General features: G+C 36.0%; 2 protein-coding genes across 3 annotated transcripts in view; one reads left to right on the plus strand and one right to left on the minus strand.

Moving 5' to 3' along the window:
- The window catches only part of TPP2 (tripeptidyl peptidase 2), a 97,273-nt gene extending 89,793 nt beyond the window's left edge, over positions 1–7,480 (plus strand). The window contains exons 28-29 of one of the 2 annotated variants that reach the window (XM_036755438.1): positions 3,276–3,395; positions 6,569–7,480. In XM_036755438.1, coding sequence (XP_036611333.1) covers positions 3,276–3,395; positions 6,569–6,658 — 210 coding nt within the window. In that variant the 3' untranslated portion in view covers positions 6,659–7,480. The remainder of the gene's footprint in view (positions 1–3,275; positions 3,396–6,568) is intronic. The other variant, XM_036755437.1, reaches the window with a different exon arrangement.
- Positions 7,481–10,846: 3,366 nt separating this feature from the next.
- Positions 10,847–19,594, minus strand: METTL21C (methyltransferase like 21C). Its single transcript, XM_036753562.1, has 4 exons — positions 19,423–19,594; positions 18,127–18,281; positions 14,753–14,870; positions 10,847–11,241 (listed from the first exon to the last, which is right to left on the minus strand). The coding sequence occupies exons 1-4, from the start codon at positions 19,592–19,594 to the stop codon at positions 10,847–10,849; spliced, it is 840 nt and encodes a 279-aa protein (XP_036609457.1).
- Between the last annotated feature and the right edge of the window lie 1,676 nt (positions 19,595–21,270).

The following is a 21,270-nucleotide window of genomic DNA, read 5'->3' on the forward strand; positions in this document are numbered from 1 at the left end:
TGTTTGGAGGGACCTGGCGGGGAGCTCACGCAAGTCCCTGCTTTCCAGCCGCCATCTTCAGTGTTTTACATTTTTGTTTTCATTCATTGCTGAGTTCTTCATTACCTCTGCCTATCTTCCAAAACATATTTTCCTAATCTGCTACTGCTGGCCACCTTATCTGTTCAGTTATTCTTTCATTGCTGAACTTACTGCATGATTGAACTAGCACCACAAGCTAAAAGTGGGCTTTATGGTAAAATACTGGAAATAGGGCTTTAACCCCTCATCTTGAGTAGATTCTGCATTCTCTTCAGAAAAGTTTTCTGGTACTCTTTTCAGTCACGGGAATGGAAATTCTTTAATCACTTTAACCTTAAAAAACACTTTGAAAATGTTTATAGTTTTTAACACAAGCAAATATCAGTATAGTAGGAAACTATAGAAAGTTCTGGGAATTATTGTAATCAGCTTTCCCTTTTATAAAATTTAAATTGCTAAATGTAAGAATTTTCATCCTCATAAAATAGCTACATTTCTATCAAAATTATGATTCTGTTTCCCATTTGTTTTTAGTTGTGTAACTTCTAAACATTACCAACATATATCATCTTTTTTTTCCTTTTTCCAATTTTTTAAACCATTTTTATTCAAAGTTTTGAGTTCCAAATTCTATCCCTCCTTTTCTCCCTCCCCTGTTTCCTCCCTGAGATAGTAAGCAATCAAATAAAGGTTATACTTATGCAATTATGTAAAACATTTCCATATTAGTCATTTTGTATAAGAAGATGCAACTAAAATTAAAAAAAAATGAAAGCAAAAAATACCGTGCTTCATCCTGTATTCAGTCAATATTCTTTCTGTGGAGGCAGATAGTATGCTTCATCAGTCCTTTGGGATTATCTTGGATCATTGTATTGTTGAAAATAGCTAAGTCGTTCACAGTTCTTCATCAAACAATATTGCTGTTACTGTTTACAATGTCCTCCTAGTTCTGTTCATGCATCAGTTCATGTAAGTCTCTCCAGGTTTTTCTGAAATCATCCTGCTTCTCATTTCTTATAGCACAATAATACTTCATTACAATCCTATACCACAGCTTGTTTAGCCGTTCCCCAGTTGATGGGCAACATCCCTTTGATTTCCAATTCTTAGTCACCGCGAAAAGAACTGCTATAAATATTTTTGTACAGTTTCTTTTCAGTTTTTTTGGATGTCTTTGGGATATAGACCTAGCAGTGGTATTGCTGGATCAAAGGGTATGCACAGTTTTATAGCCTTTTGAGCATAGTTCCATTAAGATGATTATTTTGCTTTCCCCCAACCCATGTGTATTGTAGGGAACTGTAAGGCAGTGTGGGAGAATCTCATTACACTTAAATATAGTTTGTAAGTGTATTGATATTTCAGTTAAATTCATGACAACTTGGTACCCTGCCAACTCTATACTTGACTATTCATAAATGGGTCTTAACAGTTTTATGTCAAAAGTTCTATGCATAACCTGATATTTATTTTCATACTATTGTTCCCATTATATGTATATGTATATATGTATCTGTATACATATATTATGTAATATGTATCTAAATATGTATGCCCTTTCAGGAATTTGATTAACTTGTTTTTATCATGTAGTTATTTATAGATGGAACTTAATGAGTTACGATTTGCTATTTCTGGCCTTTAAACTAGCAGGTCAATTTGAAATATTTAAATATTAAAAATTAGATACAATATATTTAAGTGAATGTGTATGTATGCATGTATCTATGTGTATATGTATGTATGTGTATGTATGTGTATATATATATATATATGTGAAAGAAAGAGAGCAGACACAGGGTGAGTTGAGGATGAAGGGAAGATAGCTAAAAGAAATAAAATGAAATTAAGGGATGAGAGAGTAACTTACTGAGAGAGGGAGATAGGGAGAGATAGAATGGGGTGGATTATCTCCCATAAAGGTGGCAAGAGGAAGCAGTTCTGTGGGAGGAGGGGAGAGGGCAGGTGAGGGGGAATGAGTGAACCTTGCTCTCATCAGATTTGGCCTGAGGGGGAATACCATACATACTCAGTTGGGTATCTTACCCCACAGGAAAGAAGAGGGAGGAAGACAAAAAAAAAAAAAAAAAAAAAGGCAGGGGGATGATGGAGTGGAGGGCAGATGGGGGTGGAGGTAATCAAAACAAACACTTTGGAAAGGGGACAGGGTCAAGGAAGAAAATTCAATAAAGCGGGATGGGTTGGGAAGGAGCAAAATGTAGTTAGCCTTTCACAACATGAATATTGTGGAAGGGTTATACATAATAATACATGTGTGGCCTAGGTTGAATTGCTCAACTTCTTAGGGAGGGTGGGTGGGAAGGGAAGAGGGAAGGGAATTTGGAACTCAAAGTTTTAAAATCAGATGTTCAAAAACAAAAAAACTTTTTGTATGCAACTAAAAAATAAGATACACAGGCAATGGGGCGTAGAAATTTATCTTGCCCTACAAGAAAGGAAGGGAAAAGGGGATGAGAGGGGAGGGGGGTGAGAGAGGGGAGGGCTGACTGGGGAACAGGGCAACCAGAATATACGCCATCTTGGAGTGGGGGGGGAGGGCAGAAATGGGGAGAAAATTTGTAATTCAAACTGTTGTGAAAATCAATGCTGAAAACCAAATATGTTAAATAAATAAATTGCATTAAAAAAAAAATTAGATACAAGAGGTACATTAATTGTAGATATTTAATTTTTTTTTTTTTTAGATTATGAATTCATAGGCTTGTAGTAAAGGTTGCCCTCAAGAAGAATCTCTTCACTGGATATTTTGGTACATTCCTGTAATCCTTAGTACTACTGAGGCTGAGGCAGGTAGATTGCTAGAGCTTGAGGGTTCTGAGCTGGAGTGGGCTAAGCCAATTGAATGTCCTCACCACATCCGGCACCAATATGGTGTTGCCTCATGATCAGAGGGGCCACTAACTTGCCTAAGGAAGGGTAAACCAGCCCAGGTTGGAAATGGAGGAGATGAAAACTCCCATGCTAATGAGTAATGGCTTGTGAATGGCTTTTGCATTTCCAGCAGGGAAAAGATATACTGAATCTCAAAAAATATAGGTAGGCATGTAAATAGATAATGGATTTTTCTTCTAATAAATATTCTAATGTGTAAATTATGTGCATTTTATGATTCTACCTTATGAATTTGTGAATATAAAAAAATTTAAATGCACCAGCTACATCGTAATTTCTAATATAGTGTCACAGATGTTTACATTTTAATTTAAATTTTGTCTGTTTACCTATTGCAGGTGTTGACATTTGCATATAAACATGCATTGGTAAATAAAATGTATGGGAGAGGCCTCAAATTTGCAACCAAACTTGTGGAAGAAAAGCCAACTAAAGAAAATTGGAAAAATTGTATCCAAGTAAGTAATCACAAAAAAATGTTAATAGTCTGTTATTAGTGTGTGATCCTTAGGAAAGATAGCTAAAATCTTTGTTGAAATAATGATTATTTTCTACGAATTAAAACTCTTTACACTATGTTTAGACAACCTGTCATAAAATGGTTATATTATAAATTAAATGTGGTGGTATAAAAACTAAATTCATTCTAAATCATAAGAGAATTTCTTTTTCAAATTTAAAAAGGCTTTTTAAAAAATCATTTTTCAAAGAAAACTATATTTAGTCTCACTTTGCTATAGGAAAGGTATTGACTTCATTTGTAATTTTAACATAGAGATTGATATTTTGTTATTTGTTAGAAAAAATACTTTTCAGTGAGTAGAATGTGGTGAATTTTTTAAGTGGTTATTAACTGAAAAAATGTTTAAACTTTGAGGATTCATATTTAATATTTAGTTCTTTAATGGAAAACACTATCATGATACTATTTTTTTTACACAGATAAGTATATAAAATGGTTTTCTGAGCATATTGGTAATTGAATATGGGAGTATGGTGAATATATTAACACAAAGAGGATTTAGGTTTCATTTTCTTTGGGTATATGTGTAATGATCCATGTTCACAAATAATGTGAATGGAATGGTCAGTGCAGGAAAATTTCAATCAAGCATAACATGATGAGGGGACAGTCTTGAGTTTTTAAAGTTCTGTATAATATATATCAGCAAATACATCTTGAAAAGTTAGATAAAATAAAATTTCCACTAACTATGTAATTAGAAATAGATCTTATGGAAGGCTTTAAAAAAAGAGAAAAGAAAATGAGATGTTAGTCATAGAGCTATTACTCTCTTCCCTCACTTTAAGGATTGTATAGCAATCCTTGATACAAAAGATTTTGTATTATCCTACATTTCAATGTACTGAAGAATTCAGTAAAGACATTGTCTAAAAATGATTAATAATTATACCTTTACATAAAAATCATGCCTTTTTATATGTTAGGGTATAGTGACAAAAATTTAGAAGACTTATTTTAAGTGCAGAATAGATTTAGGAGGTACCTGCCACTTTGGAAATAGGTGTTTTCTTGTCAATAAGAACGTAAGGGAAATGCCATTTATTTGCCATACTTAGCAAACTAACAATCCATACTATTCCATAATCTAATAAAGACTTCTTGGGGCAATTTATGGTGAAGCATAGTTGCTATTACCCTTCACTTTGTCCTCAGAAGTTATACTAGGTACTTCTTTTTTTAATAGGTTTTTTAATTGATGTCTTCTGTTTTTACATCATCATAGTTTTGCCTAGCATCGTTCTGTCTCCCAGAGAGACTTCCTGTGTAACAAGTAATATTTTTTAAAAACAAAAGAAAAAAGGGGAAAGAGTTAAATTAGCACAACTGATCAATACATTGACAATCCACAGAATGGTGGGTTAGAGGTATTCTTTCTTGTCTCTTCATTAATTTCACTTTTGATTTTGTTTGTGTGTGATTATATTCACTTATATTCACATAGATCTTTTGTGCTTCTCTGTATTTATCACATACATTTCTTACAGCACAGTAATATTTTATTACATTCATATACAACAATTTGTCTAGCTATTTCCCAATAGATGGGCCTCTACTTTATTTCCAATTCTTTGCTATCACAAAAAGGGCTGCTATAAAAATTTTTAGTATATATGGGATTTTCTTCCTGTCAATAATTTTCTTAAGAAAGCCCAATAATAGTCTTTTGTTCAAAAGGTACAGACGTTTTAGTAACTTTATTTCATAATTCCAAATTGATTTCCAAAATGGATGTACATTTTGTCACACATGTCACAGCTCTACCATCAGTGTATCAGTGTACCTGTCTTTCCACACTCTCCACCATTGACAATTGCCATTTTTTATCATCTTTGCCAGCCTGCAGGATGTGAGGTGAAACCTCCAGTTTGTTTTGATTTGCATTTCTCTTATTATTAGTGAAAGAATGAAGCATATTTTTATGTGTTAGCATATACTTTGGAATTCTTTTGAGAACTGTTTGTTCATATTGTTTGACCACTTATTTGTTCAGGAATGGCTGCTAGACACTTAGTACGTCTTCTTTAATTGCTAATAAGTACTCAGTTGTGTGAAATTTTTATCTTTTGGTTGATCTCTGACTTTTTTCCTGTAAATAAAAAAAGAGCTAGGAAAAAATAGGAAAGCAGAATAGAAATTGGACACAGAACCAGTTTGTCGAGAGCACAGAAAAGTGATGTCGTATGGAAGAGATAGCTGTATAAACCAGAATAAGAATATAAAGAGATAGCTATATCAACTAGAGAGAACAGACAGCTAATTCTTTATTGGGTATTGTAAATATTCTTGGGATTAACAGCTCTAGATGCACATGACCTAGCCTGTATTAAATGAATTACCTATTTTTATAAGTTTAGTATAGCAAAACTCCACATATTAGCTTGCTGTTATGAGAGGGTGGCCAAAGAAACAGGAGAAGGAAAGACAGAGAGAGAGAAGAAAGAAAGAAAGGAACTCATCTTCATCCTTCGATCACACATTACCATAGCTTCCTTCACTCTCCTTGGGCTCTAGAATTAGCCTAGTCCTACTGCTGTATCACACTCATTGATCAATCTTTACCAAAATTTTGAAAAATTCTTTTTTAGTCCACCCAAGACCAAGGCTAAAGTTTTTCCAAAAGAAATTTCTACTTTGAAACTAGGAAAAAAATAATCCTTGCTTACTACCTTTGCCAAAGAGGGGAGTCAGGGGTCAGAGGAGAGGATACAGAAAAGAATAGAAATGATTGAGTCTGTTTTACTTGTCTGAACTTACTAAAGTTTAACCATAGATATGATTGGCCAGCCTAGTTCTGGGTATCTTAGTTCAAATTCCTTTGCTTTATCTCAGCCCTGCTTTGACATTATGTTGGCACCTAAGAAGCAGATTCAGTCTACCTGAAATGATGGACTGTTACTTTAGTCAGGAACCTAAAAGATCAAATGTGTTGTAAGCCATAATGAAAAATTATTTCCTTTTACTTTGGTCTGCTAATATAAATAACATTTTCTTTATTGTGGATTCTTTCTCATTATAAAATATTTAATGCAGAATTTATTGAGAATTAGGTGGTTCAAAGTCATCTCTTTTTCTATTTTAACAACATCTTCATTTGTTTCATTTTAGCTGATGAAATTACTTGGATGGACCCATTGTGCATCTTTTACTGAAAACTGGCTCCCCATCATGTATCCTCCTGATTATTGTGTATTCTGAAATATCAACTAAGACTTAAAATTTAAAAACAAAATGTTTTATAGCGACCTATACAACAAATTTGTGACATTTTTATTCTGATGCATGTTGATCCACTATTAAAATGATGTGTATTTATCAGAAAATTCACTGGTGTGTGGCTTAATACATGTAAACTCAGACCCCTGACATCAAGAAGTTTTCTTAGTGCATCACATTGCTGGCAATGGGATGTGTCTTTACTGCCAGCACCAAGGATTTTCAGTTGGGTTGCAGCTTATTGCATGATAATTAGGTTTTTAACTGTTACTTTGAACTGCAAACCTGTAAAATTTCTATTTTTATTTTATAAATGGACAGGGTTTTAAAATGCTTGACTTTAATTTTTTTCAATTGTATGAAGGCCTTAAAAATAAGCTACATTAGCTGTAGCTAAAATTATTTATTAGACTAAAGTAATGGAACCTCATTTCATTTTTTTGTTGTTGGCAAACGTTTACATTTTAATTAAGGATTTAAATGAAAAACTGTCACAACTAGTATATGTCATTTGATGGAGTACAGCTCCTATAAATCTTCATCTTGGACTTATTTCAGGCAAATCATTTTTTAAAATATCTATGTGAAGTTCAGAGTATCAGGATGAACTGATACATGTATAAGTGCCAGACAGCTAATTCTTTATCAGGTATTGTAAAGCTATACATATGGTATGTTTATTAAAGTTGAAATAATGTAAAACACTTGAGAATAAATGTGCAAAATTGAAGATCAAAATACACCATATGCACTCTGATACCTTAAGGAAATTTTTTTATAATTAATAAAAGTGAATATTGAAGCTACTTCAAGTTGGTCTTAATTTTTCATAAATTTTGAAAAAAGCTGGTAGCACTTAGGAAGAAATATACATTAAATCCTGTGAGAAAATTTTGTTAGTGCAGTATTTTATGTTGAAATGTTCTTTGTAGGACTGAAATTACTGAAATCCTGTCTGTGCCACCTAGCAACTGCATTCCCCTGGATAAATCACTTTCTTTCTGAGTGTCCATTTCCTTATCTTTAAAATGAGAGGAATGAACTAAATTACCTTCAAGCCCCCTTCTAATTTTAAATCTGTAATATTATAATCATATTTCATATATTTTAAATTTTAGCTGTACTATTCAGTTGGCCCAGCATTTTTAATTTTTTTCTCTTTGCCCTCACAACACAAGTGATCATGATACAAAGTATATTCAGCATTTATCCACGCAATTCTTTTATTACAAGCATGACTTTTAATAGGTAGATGAGCCATTGATTTAGTATTCTGAATACCTGAGCTCTAGAATCAAAGAACCTTGGAGATAGACAAGGAACATCCCCCTGCCGCCAACAATATGCTTCTTAGTGTCTTTCCTTAGATCCCATTATTGCAAGCAGGACCCCAAGAGAAACAGTCACATTTTGAATTGTCACCACTAGTCTTGGTACAAGGTCTACTCATTTCCTCCCACACTCCCACCTTTGAACCCAGTGCGAAAAGTAAAAATAGTACCATTGGCTCCATAATACCAGGAGCCAAAAAGGTATTTGTTCACTAAGTATAACCTCCCAATTCATTGGCTCAATGACTCCTGGTAATTTTCCTAATCATTTTTTTCTGTTTTCATGATTAGATTTTAAATACTTTTTTTGACACGAGATTGATGTAATAACATTGTAAACATTATTATTGGTACCACCACTAATTATGTCATCATGGTTTTCATGTGACCATAAAGTGGAGATAGTATCTGTTCTGTCTGCCACAAATATAAATGCAAAAGTGAGAATCCCTGCTTTCAGAGACCTTATATTATACCAAGCCAGATTAAATAATGTAAGGTTTATATAAAATAAATGTGTGATGTTGTGGAGGATAATAACAACGGAGGGACTCTAGAAAGGCCTTTGAAGGAGGCAGCACTTGAGCTGAGCCTTAAAAGGAAAGAGGGATTTGAACTGGCAGAGCTGAGGAGGGTAGGCCATTCAGGACTGGAGGGATTGCATGTACAGAGACATTAGTGATAGAAGGAATGTTACGGGAGGAACAGCAAATAGGATGGTTTGGCTGTGACATGATATGCATAACACAGTACGGCCAAATCACTCTGTAAAGATACATTGGAGCTATATTGTAAAAGCTATAAGTGCCAAACAAAGGATTTTGTATTGAGTCCTAGAAATAATGCCACAGGAAATGGAGTAATAGCAAGACATGATTCAAGTCGGCCAGTTTAGCCTGTCTAGAGTGGGAGGAGGGAGTAATGTGTAGTCACACTAGAAAGATAGTCTGGAATGCATTGTATGAGGAGCTTTAAGTGCCAAAAAGGAGTTGGTATTTTAACCTAAAGACAGTGGGGAAACAGAAGCTTCTAGCACAAGGGAATGGCATGATCAGGCATACACTTTCACGTCAGAATCAGAGAAGTACTGAATAGCAACAGTCCAGGCAAGAGGTCATGATGAATTTTTCACTTGTATGAAATGGGAGGTATGAAGTGAGGCAGGGAAATGAGAATTGATCTTTGGCAAGTGCAGGCAGACCCAGCAGTCAGCTGGGCATATACTGTAATGAAGACAAACACCCCCTGGTACTTCTTCCCAGCTTCTTGGTAGCAGAGGCAAGGGTGAATTATGTCTTCCATCTGGCACACCAAAAGGGACTGCTGGAATTGCAAAGTGAGGTGCCATAAAGAGCCATAACAGTCTTAGCACAGGGTAAGAGCTGCTTTTTATGGGCTTGTACAGACTTGAGATACTCAGCAAAAAATATGAGAGAGCCACCTCTCTTAGGTCTCTGTTTACTTTGCTCACTATCCCTTCGAATAAGACAAAAGTCCTTTCCCTTCAACAACAAGGTTTGAAGAATAAAGGTTATGAAATAATTTTATTTGGGAGTGGGGAAAATAAATTTTTTTTTGGACTGCCAAAATTACCATAAAAGTACAATTTTGAGTCAATGCAATATTGTCATTATCATCAAACATAGAGTAGAAGTGTGCTGAGTGAATATTAGGGTGGTGGCACACTAGGAACTACATAAGACCGTAGGGCATGCCATGGAAGGAAGGGGTACCACTTTTCCTAGTACTACTTGATTTAAATAAGCTCCATGAAGATTGGGCTCAGATGTGTTTGCCTCCTCAGAAACAAACACAATGCCTTGCATACAGTAGGTGCCTAATGTTTAAAGTGACTTAAGTAATCTGGAATAATTTATTTGAGATTGAACTAAATACTTGAGAGTCAATTAGACAATACTATATATTTTGTGGAATAATTATCTTCCTCAGAAGTGGACTTATAGGGTAAATTTTTACAAAACCCAAAGTTTTTTTCAGCGGCATATATTACAAAAATATTTAATGTCAGTACTAAAGTATAGTAACAATTAGTCAAGAATGCAATAGTTTCAAATCCTACCTAAAAAAAAAATTCTTATGGTAATGCACTAAGCAATCTCAAACCTGGAAGGTTTGGGCTTTAAGCTACTTGCAACCTCACCCTATAATGTAAGTGATGTTATACAGCTTGTTTCTTTTACTCAGTTGAATGCGTAACTTTTTTGTGTGTGAAGAGAAATGGCTTCAAAATGGTAAAAACTATTAGCTAGAGAAGATTATTGAGTAAATGCATCATTTAACAAATATGTGTGTCTCTGTTATACTACAATTTTAGTGTAAAGTTCATATTTTAAAGCATATTGTTGAGGTTTCAAAAAAGTAGATGACCATACTCTGGACAAATTTGCAAAGAATTCAGCAGTTTTATGTTAACCTGATGTTTGTAATATCTTTGCCCTATGTTATTTCATCAGTAGTTCTAAAAACATAAGCTAGATGTGATTTAGATAATTTAGGAGCATTTATTTCCAGCATATGAGGGTAAATTCAATAAGGTGAGTTTGTGCTTGTAATATGAATTATAAAGTGTACGTTACTATTTCAAAATATGTAATACTCTATTTTTTTAGTATAAATAGATATATAGATACAGATAAAAAATTTGGTGTAACATTAGTTTCTGAAGTTAAGTTTGTCTACAAGGCATTTTGAAGACATAGATAATTAAAATTCTTCTTACTTAATTGCTTACGTACTTATATCTGTTTTGCCTCGAATGTAATGCTTCCACGTTTGCTTCAAAATCATGCTAACATGATGCCTTTTTTCCTATTTTATTTTAGTCCCATTTTAGTGTTGCTTTAAAAATCTTGACTGTTGACTCTGGAAATTCAGCAAGTAGTGTTGTGTTGAAAGTTTTCTTGAATTTTTCCAAAAATTCATAATCTGTGCTGAATCTGAATTTGTTTGCCCAGAGCAACACAGTCCCTGTCTGACACAAATGTATCATTGTGGTCAGCAGTTTATCCAGAAAGTAATGGTGGTACACCACATCCGTAGCTAAAATGAAATCATAATAATAAGTTGATTTAGGAAAATTCAGTTCAAGATCTTCGCCCCACACCAGTTCTCTCACTTCAGGTTGGTGCACTGTACAATTGTGTGTATTTTCGAAAATGTTGTATTGGAGGTTTCCTAGCACATCAGGAAGATCTGTTGCTGTCACATGTGCTCCTAAGAAAGAAAAAAAAAACCAGCAATTACCAGGTAATATTTTGGTGTCTGTTGGGCAATTAGACACTCTGGGGATATATAAAGGAAATAAAAGACATGTTTCATACTCACTAAGTTTTAAACTGAAATGGGGAGATAAGGGAGGTTAGAACACAACCAGGTATGGCCATGTTGTCACATACTTAAAGATTGTCATGCCCATTGACTGTGGTCAATATTTTATAAACACCTTAGTATAGATGTCTCTATGACTTTACTTTTTCCTTTGTCTTAGTAATTTACATCACATTTTCTTTCCATTGAAACAGATTCTGTGTTGCAGGACTGGCACAAGTGTTTTATTTTATTTATTTATTTTTTTCCCAACCTTGATTTTCTTGCTCCACCCTATATTTCAGGGCATAGTGCCAAAGGATGTTTTTTTTTTGTTTGTTGGTTTGTTTTTTGTTTTTGTTTTTTATAGTTGGATTTTTTTAAAAATTTATTTAATATATTTAGTTTTCAGCATTGATTTTCACAAAAGTTTGAATTACAAATTTTTCCCCATTTCTACCCTCCCCCCACTCCAAGATGGCATATATTCTGGTTGCCCCGTTCCCCAGTCAGCCCTCCCATCTGTCACCCCACTCCCCTCCCATCCCCCTTTCCCTTCTTCTCTTGTAGGGCAAGATAAATTTCTATGCCCCATTGCCTGTGCATCTTATTTCCTAGTTGCATGCAAAAACTTTTTTTTTGTTGTTGTTGTTTTTGAACGTCTGTTTTTAAAACTTTGAGTTCCAAATTCTCTCCCCTCTTCCCTCCCCACCCACCCTCCCTAAGAAGGCAAGCAATTCAACATAGGCCACATGTGTATCATTATGTAAAACCCTTCCACAATACTCATGTTGTGAAAGATTAACTATGTTTTGCTCCTTCCTAACCTTTCCCCCTTTATGGAATTTTCTCTCTTGACCCTGTCCCTTTTTGAAAGTGTTTGTTTTTGATTAACTCCTCCCCCTGTCTGCCCTCCCTTCTATCATCCCCCCTTTTTATCTTCTTCTTCTTTCTTTCCTGTGGGGTAAGATACCCAATTGAGTGTGTATGGTATTCCCTCCTCAGGTCAAATCCAATGAGAATAAGATTTACTCATTCCCCCTCACCTGCCCTGCTTCCCTTCCTACAGAACCACTTTTTCTTGCCACTTTTATGCGAGATAATTTACTCCATTCTATCTCTCCCTTTCTCCCTCTCTCAATATATTCCTCTCTTATCCCTTAAATTGATTTTATTTTTTTAGATATCATCCCTTCATATTCAACTCACCCTGTGCCCTTTGTCTGTGTGTGTGTGTGTGTATATTAATATATATATATATATGTATATATACACACACACCTACATATATACACACAGACACACACATATGTATATATATGTATACACACACACACACATATATATATGTATATATAGATATGCATATTCCTTTCAGCTACTATGATACTGAGGTCTCATGAATCATACACATCATCTTTCTATGTAGGAAAGTAAACAAAACAGTTCAACTTTAGTAAGTCCCTTATGATTTCTCTTTCTTGTTTACCATTTCATGCTTCTCTTGATTCTTGTGTTTGAAAGTCAAATTTTCTATTCAGCTCTGGTCTTTTCACTGAGAAAGCTTGAAAGTCCTCTATTTTATTGAAAATCTTTATTTTCCCTTGGAGCATGATACTCAGTTTTGCTGGGCAGGTGATTCTTGGTTTTAATCCTAGCTCCATTGACCTCCAGAATATCATATTCCAAGCCCCTCGGTCCTTTAATGTGGAAGCTGCCAGATTCTGTGTTATCCTGATTGTGTTTCCACAATATTCAAATTGTTTCTTTCTGGCTGCTTGTAGTATTTTCTCCTTGACCTGGGAGCTCTGGAATTTGGCGACAATGTTCCTAGGAGTTTTCTTTTGGGGATCTATTTGGGGAGGTGATCTGTGGATTCTTTCAATTTCTATTTTACCCTCTGGCTCTAGAATATCAGGGCAATTCTCCTTGATAATTTCTTGAAAGATGATATCTAGGCTCTTTTTTTGATCATGGCTTTCAGGTAGTCCAATCGTTTTTAAATTATCTCTCCTAGATCTATTTTCTAGGTCAGGGGTTTTTCCAATGAGATATTTGACATTGTCTTCCATTTTTTTCATTCCTTTTGTTCTGTTTTATAATATCTTGATTTCTCATCAAGTCACTAGCTTCCACTTGCTCCAATCTCATTTTTAAAGTAGTATTTTCTTCAGTGGTCTTTTGGACCTCCTTTTCCATTTGGGTAATTCTGCCTTTCAAGGCATTCTTCTCCTCATTGGCTTTTTGGAGCTCTTTTGCCATTTGAGTTAGTCTATTTTTTAAAGTGTTGTTTTCTTCAATTTTTTTTCAGTATTTTTTTGGGTCTCCTTTAGCAAGTCATTGACTTGTTTTTCATGGTTTTCTTGCATCATTCTCATTTCTCATCCCAATTTTTCCTCTACTTCTCTAACTTGCTTTTCCAACTCCTTTTTGAGCTCTTCCATGGCCTGAGACCAGTTCATGTTTTTCTTGGAGGCTTGCGGTGTAGGCTCTTGCACTTTGTTGACTTCTTCAGGCCATATGTTTTGGTCTTCTTTGTCACCAAAGAAAGATTCCAAAGTCTGAGACTGAATCTGGGTGCATTTTCGCTGCCTGGCCGTGTTCCCAGCCAACTTACTTGAGCCTTGAGTTTTTTGTCGGGGTATGACTGCTTGTAGAGCAAAGAGTACTTTGTTCCAAGTTTGAGGGGATGCGCCGTTGCTTTCAGGGCTATTTCCACACAGCCAGCTCTGCCACACCAGCATTCCTCCTTCCTCAAGAACCGCCAACCCACACCTGATGAAAATCTTAAGGAGGCTCTGCACTCCTGCTCTGATCCACCACTTAATTCCTCCCACCACGTGGGCCTGGGGTCGGAAGTAACTGCAGCTGTAGTTCTGTAGCTGCACCTCCTCCCCCGCTGCCCCTGGGGCGGTGGCGGAACTGCGAACTCTGTCCCCCCTGTCTCCCCGCAGCTTTTCCCACTAACCTTCTCTGTTGTCTTTGGTGTTTTTGGGTTGAGAAGTCTGGTAACTGCCACAGCTCACTGATTCAGGGTGGTAGGGCCTGTCCTGCCCAGGTCCTGGTCTGGCTGGTCCTGCTGCCTCCCATGCTGAGCTCCGCTCCCCTCCACTCCGTGTGCGATAGACCTCATCCAGCGACCATCCAGGCTGTCCTGGGCTGGATCCCTGCTTCCCTCTGCTGTTTTGTGGGTTCTGCAGTTGTAGAATTTGTTCAGAGCCATTTTTTAATAGGTTTTTGGAGGGACGTGGTGGGGAGCTCACGCAAGTCCCTGCTTTCCAGCCGCCATGTTTGGCATGAGTGTTTTAAAAAGTCTTAGCATTTAAGTTAATTAAAATAAGGATTCTAAAACCGTGAAGAATTCCTGTATTTTTGCGATGATCATAAATTTAGAAGAGTTATAAAATAATGTACTGACCTAATAGACTAGCCACAATTGACACAAGGCCTGGTCCAGCCCCAATTTCAATTACTGTAGCACCTTGAAGCTTGAGTTCTGTACTATGTTGTTCCAAATATTCACACAAAGCCACAGCCTAAGAAAGTAAAATATTGCAGTTAGACACAATCAAGAGACCAAGAGATTGGAGATCAAAGTTCTAGACTTCATTAGTTTGGGAAAAAGCTGTTTCAACTCAGAAGGCCCCAGTTTCTTCTTTATAATAGGGCTGGACTTCCCCCAAGATCCTTAACAAATTTAAAACCTACGAACCTACAAAATTGTTTGGGCTTCGATCTTTTCATGTGTTTAAAAAAAAAGATTTGGAATATCTGGATCTTAAATACCCTTTCAAGTTCCAAATTGCCTTGACTACGGAATCCTAAAGTTCTATGAGTATAGAATTTGATAGTGACTGACAAGTAGGATCACAGGATTATGAAACTTAGAGGTTGAGGGGATTTTGATTTAGCTAGTCCTTCCTCCACTCCCATTTCATAGATGAGAGAACTGAGGCACAGTGCCTTGCATAAAGTCATAGAAGTAGTAATTGGCAAAATAAGAATTCGAGCTCTGGCCTTCTGACTCCAAATCTCATATGCTTTTAAAGTTCTAAAAGATATCTTTGTACTATAGAATCTTAGAAATGAGGATGACAAAGAAATCTGTCCTATAATATCTTGTATGGTAGTACTAATATTTAAAGCAATCCCCAAGGATTCAGAGGATCATCTGTGGCCTCAGACTATCAAATTCCCTTGGTTTCTACAAAGTAAATAAGTTATGATGCTAAATCGGAGTAATTCATTTTGGCTGGTCATAGCTATTCCCAAATTGTTCTAAACATCTTGCTATAAAACTTTTTTGAGTAACTTACCTCTTATGCTATATTCAAATTGGAGTGGATTTTTAAAAAATGGTCATTTAGTAACCATATATAATTTATGGTCCATGTAGAACTTTTCCAACTTTCTCCCCTCAAAAAAAAAGTATTTTTTGATTTGTATTGATGTAGAGTAGAGAAACAGTATGATGTGGAAGGAAGTATAAGAGACTTCGTGCCAGAAAACCCGAATTCAAATCCCAGTTTTGAAATTTAGCAACTGTATAAAATCAAGCAAGCTATTTTAAGCTCTTTGAGCCTCAGCTTTCTCCCCTGTATACTATAAATGATATTTGCACTACCAATTCTCAAGGTTATTGTGATGATCACCTTGTAATTATGTTAATATAAGCTATTATTTCTGATTCAGTGGAAATTTATGAGGTTTCTTTTTGCATGGTAGCCCTGCCTTAGAATAAAGAGGAGAACTTATGTCAGGATGATATTTAGGCATAAAATACCTTTTAAGAGGCACCAAGATGTAAAAGCAATAAATTGAGCTCTATGAGGCCGTAGTAGACAAAAGGCTGGCCTCAGAGTCAGAAAGACTGGGAACAAGACCTATCTCTTGACACATACTGGCTGGGTGGCCCTGGATAAAGCTACCCCCAGGAAACTTTCTAAAAGTTGCAAACATTTGTTATTCTGCATTGTAGAGAGAGAATCCTTACCCCTGACACCCTATACCAGTGAAATCAGCGGTATAAGATTCCCCCTCCCCCAAAGAGAGCACCTTATTTTAAATGTCATTTGTGTGCCTTTCTAGGTCAATCAGCAAATATTTATTAAGCGCTTACTGCTTACTATGTACCGAGGCACTGTGCTAGATGGTGGGGATATAAATATAAAAGTGAGACAGTTTTTACACTTAATTTATATTGTGCTAGGTAATAAGTATAGATAAAGGAGACATAACCATTCTTTCTCCTTACCTCCCCACCTTCCCAAAAAATACTGTGATTTGGGACAAAGGCACATTAATAACTGGGAAAGTTGAGCAAAATCTCTTGAAGGGGGTAGTAAATGAGCCTTGAAGGAAACTAGAAGAAGAGTATTTCAGGTATGGGGGAACCAACCACCTATTCAAAAGTATAGAGCCTGGAGAAGGAATGTTGTGGAGAGCAAGAAACAGTTCCACTCAGAGTGAAGAGTGTGTGAGAGGGAGTAATGTATAATCTAAGAGATTTTTCTGTATAAGTCAAATTGGGAAGGTCTTGAATTTCCAAGGGACAGTCAGGAGGCGAAGAGAATGGAGTGCTGGGGCCTGAAGTCAACAAAGATTAATCTTCCTGAGTGCAAATCAGGAATCTGACACTGATTAGCTATGTGACCCTGAACAAGTCATTTAACCTTGTTTGCCTCAGTTTCCTGATCTTTAAAATAAGTTGGAGAAGAAAATGGCAAACCACTCCAGTATCTTTGCCAAGAAAACCCCAGCTGGGGTCACCAAGAATCAGACACTGTCCGAACAACTTAATTTCCAAAGAGGAGTTTGTATTTTAAATGCTAAATGGGGTCAACCATTTAGTTTTCAAGATTTCATGTGACTGGGATGACATTATCTCAACAGTTCTACTTCTGGAATAATCAACAGTATGTTTAATAGCATATTTAACCAAAAGATTCATCTTTTTTTTATTTGTATGCTCAGAACCATATCCTAGTATAAGAGAGGTCATAAATCTATATCCATCCATATATTTTTATGCCTCTTCCCCCCCATCTCCAGAATTTGGGGGATACTCAGTTTAAATTATTTATATGCTATTCTTTGTATTATGACAATAATGAAATTATCCAGCTGCTAATAGTTTTGAGCTATAGTATGAAAGCATTTCTCCTCCCAAGATATCAAACACTCCTGTCTTTGCCACAAGCTCCTTGTAAAACTAGATTTTGATTGAACAGTACATCAAATTCATTACCTTAGAGGAAAAGGAACAGAGCACCTGGGTTCAGCCTATTACCTAATCTTGGGCAAGTCACTTCATTGTTTCTTCATTTGTAAAATAAGGATGACCTTGAAGGTTCTTTCCAACTCAAAATGTGACCTTTCACAGGGTAGAATTTTGAAATTTGAATTCACTTGGAAGTGTTTTCAAACTTTTATGGATCTTAGGAGATTGAGGCACCAATATGTTGGTCAAGTGTATTGTCACAAACATTCCTAGGCATTCATATCTCTACATTCTCAAGTTTTCTGTCAGAGTGAACATACTCTTTCTACTACAAAGGAATTTTGAAATAAGGATATTCTGTACTACATAGCCATAGTAGCACAGTGTCTAGTGCGAAGTACTTAATCCTTGCTCCTTTCCTCCCTCCCCCATAGATATTGATATTGATATGTATATAGATAAATGTAGAGGTTGATCTATACACACATATATGGTAAATATATATGGCAAATATGGTGGCTTTATATTTACATTTCACAAAATTTTTATCATAAAGTTAACAATTGACTTACACCTGGCCACACTACAGCTCCGTAGCTCTCTATTGATTCTTGAATAATAATATTCTTGCCTGCATATGAATAATGTTCCTTAGTATAACTGTTATAATTTGTAGGAAGAAATTTCTGGACACTAGGAAGAGAAGAGGATCCTGCATCATTGAGATCTATGGGTAAAAAAAAAATGTATTTTATTATTTGCAACAGTGCAGTAAAGTAATTACAATAGAAATATTTTTTCAAGTACTCTAGAGGAAGAGGAATGCTACTTAATGCTAGTCGGAAATACCATATTTACTTATATAGCCCATTATAGCTGTAGTAGTGAAAATGTCTATGTATATGAATATTCATATATGCAAAACTCCCAAGTTATTCAGAAAAATCTTTTAGATATCTGTCCAACACCCCCTTTCCAACATTTATATGATTTCAAGCTTTGCTGATCACTGGAGACACATGAACAAGTTTGCACAGCAAATGGGTCCAAGTAAAAGTAGTCATACTTAATCATTCAATAGACGGGAACAGGTTAATAATATGTTCACTCATTACTATTGGTTACACTTTAAAAAGAGTAACAACAGCAATTGATATTAATGTAGAGCTTTATAGTTTGAAAAGCACTTTACATATATTGTAATAATTGCTTTCTATTTCTGCTTATTAGCTAGAGAATGAATACATTTTTTTAATCTATCGAATTAGAAGTTACTACCAAAAAATCATCCAATTTAGATCCCAATCAAGATGATCCTGCTAGATCTGCTGTGACTATTAAACTATTTTACCTTTAAATATTGCTTCCTGGGAATTAGAAACAAAAACTACTATTAATCATAGTATTCAAATTGAATGTAAAACATGAATGTAAGTCTTTTATTACTCACTATGTGCCAAGTACTATGCTACATGTTGGAGATGCAAATTTTTTTAAATGAGACAGTCCTTGATCTCAAGGAGCTTACAATCCAATTGGGGAAGACGCGACATTAGAGAAAGTCCAGCTACAAGGCAGATACAAAAGTCTGAATGTCTTAAGTCTTCTGTAACAAGCCCAGTGGGAAGCCCTAAGGGTTATATCAGATGACATCAATAGATCAGATGACTCTCTCTTCCCACCTCCTATGCACTGTTCTTTTGTCCCACACAAATGCCATTAGAGCAAAATTACAAAAATTACAACCCTCTGTAATAATTAAAATAACAAAATTGCCATCAAAATCCTGAAAAAGGTTACCATGTACCTTCCATGCTAATTATACAAGCATTCAAATCATAATGTATTTATCTAACAGGGTATATTACCATTTCTAGTGTCAGGGCATTCTCCTGTAACTTGGCAATAAACAGCATTCTCCTGTAACTTGGGAACAAATTCATTTTCTTGGAGCTTGACTTGAGATTTGTCCTTATCGTCCTCTGTTTTTGTTTCTTCAAGCAACACAGGATGCGTAGCGGAACTTGAACACACATCCATAATCTCACCAGGCTAGAGGGGAAATACCTAGGCAAAAGCTGAAACAGCACAAATCAAGTACATGTTTTGGAATTTGAGATCTGGTCTTTGTCTAGGGTCTCCAAGTTACAGATATATAAAGCTTAGACAGCAGTACCGTTTCTTGTTCCAAACTTCCATTTTTGTCAGTTTCATGAATCTAGTTGCTCTTACAAGAATTTGTCTGTCTATAGATATATCATTCCTTAGAGTGCTGTCAAGGTTGATGAATTCTGGGTCCTTGCTTTGTATCTTCATCTCTGCCTTGTTTCAACTCCCTGAAACAAGATGCCTGTCCTAGGAAAAGCTCATCATTTCTAATTTCATCACCATGCGGCTGACAGACTCAAATCTTGTATACCACTTCGCTCAGCCTCCTCTCTCCAATTGGAGGGCTGGAGGGTAGAGTTTAAACTCCTCCCAAAGTTTTCCTGTATAGAAGGCAGAGAGTGGACTTTTAGCTCACTCCACTTTGCAGCTGCAACTCTGCCTGGTTTCAACTCCGAGGAACAATTTCCCCCAGTGCCAAACACCCCTTTAATTCCCCAACCTTCCCAGCTCCTCAAATCTCCACACCCTGTGTTGTTTTCCCCATTAAACTATAAGCTCCTTGGCGTAATGTCTGGCACGTACTAGATGGCTTACTAAATATATATTGAATTGAATCATCAATTGGAAATGTATGCTACCCTTGGTCATGTTGATTTCCTTCTGACCACTACCTTTATTACGTTTTTCCAAATCAGTTCTGATAACAATGTCATCAGTATTAATAGCATTTTTGACATTTCACATAACTGTAATTGGGAAGTTGGTAGCATCTGATACCACTAAAATAATAGCGGGGGACTCAGCTCTCTCCCATTGGTTTCCAGCAGTTTTATCAGTCTTCCATAGAATCACACTTCAAATCAAACGTAAGGATCAGATTGTCAACAATCAAGTCAGAAAACAATCCTCTAGTATTAAAGAGGACTTTTCCTATCTAGTCCCCTCTGGGCTGGAAATAGTTAACAAGTGGCCAATAGCAGGTTCCTTGAACAGCTCTAGTCTTAAGAGCTTAAGTGAAGACTCTAGATGGACAGAAGGACTTGGGGAATCTGCTAAAGAAAAAGGGGGGGTCAGCATAGCCCATTCCAAAGTGGTAAGCAGTAGCTTATAATCTTAGGGAGTTGTCTGAGAGATCAAGTGATTTGTCCAGCAACACACAGCCAGTATGTGAACATCAGGGCTTGAACCCAGATCTTCCACATGCCATACTGCCTCATGAGTTGAACAGAACATTTGAATCACCTGCTAGATGTTTTTTTTTAGAAATTATAGCTATAAAAAGCCACTACAGTTACTAACCAGAGGACAGCTTATATGTATTTGAAAAATACAAATGGCTTATGGAGTCTTTCGGGCGCAGAGCAGAAGAAAAGCAATATATTCATAAACACCCAGGATCATTCCATTGTACAACTCAGGATATGTTTAGCCTGACTTGTAGATCCATGGTTAGCCTATTGTGAACCTACAGAGAGAGTTCCTCATACAATTTATACAGAAGAGGGAGAGTCCATCTTTCCCTGTTAGAGAATCCCCTGTCGAGAACATAGGTTGGTACTATATACCATGTGTACCAGTGTACTTGTACTGTGACAGAGACAGCGAGG

Source organism: Trichosurus vulpecula, chromosome 4, assembly GCF_011100635.1.
Source record: "Trichosurus vulpecula isolate mTriVul1 chromosome 4, mTriVul1.pri, whole genome shotgun sequence".
NCBI classification, from domain to species: Eukaryota; Metazoa; Chordata; class Mammalia; order Diprotodontia; family Phalangeridae; genus Trichosurus; species Trichosurus vulpecula.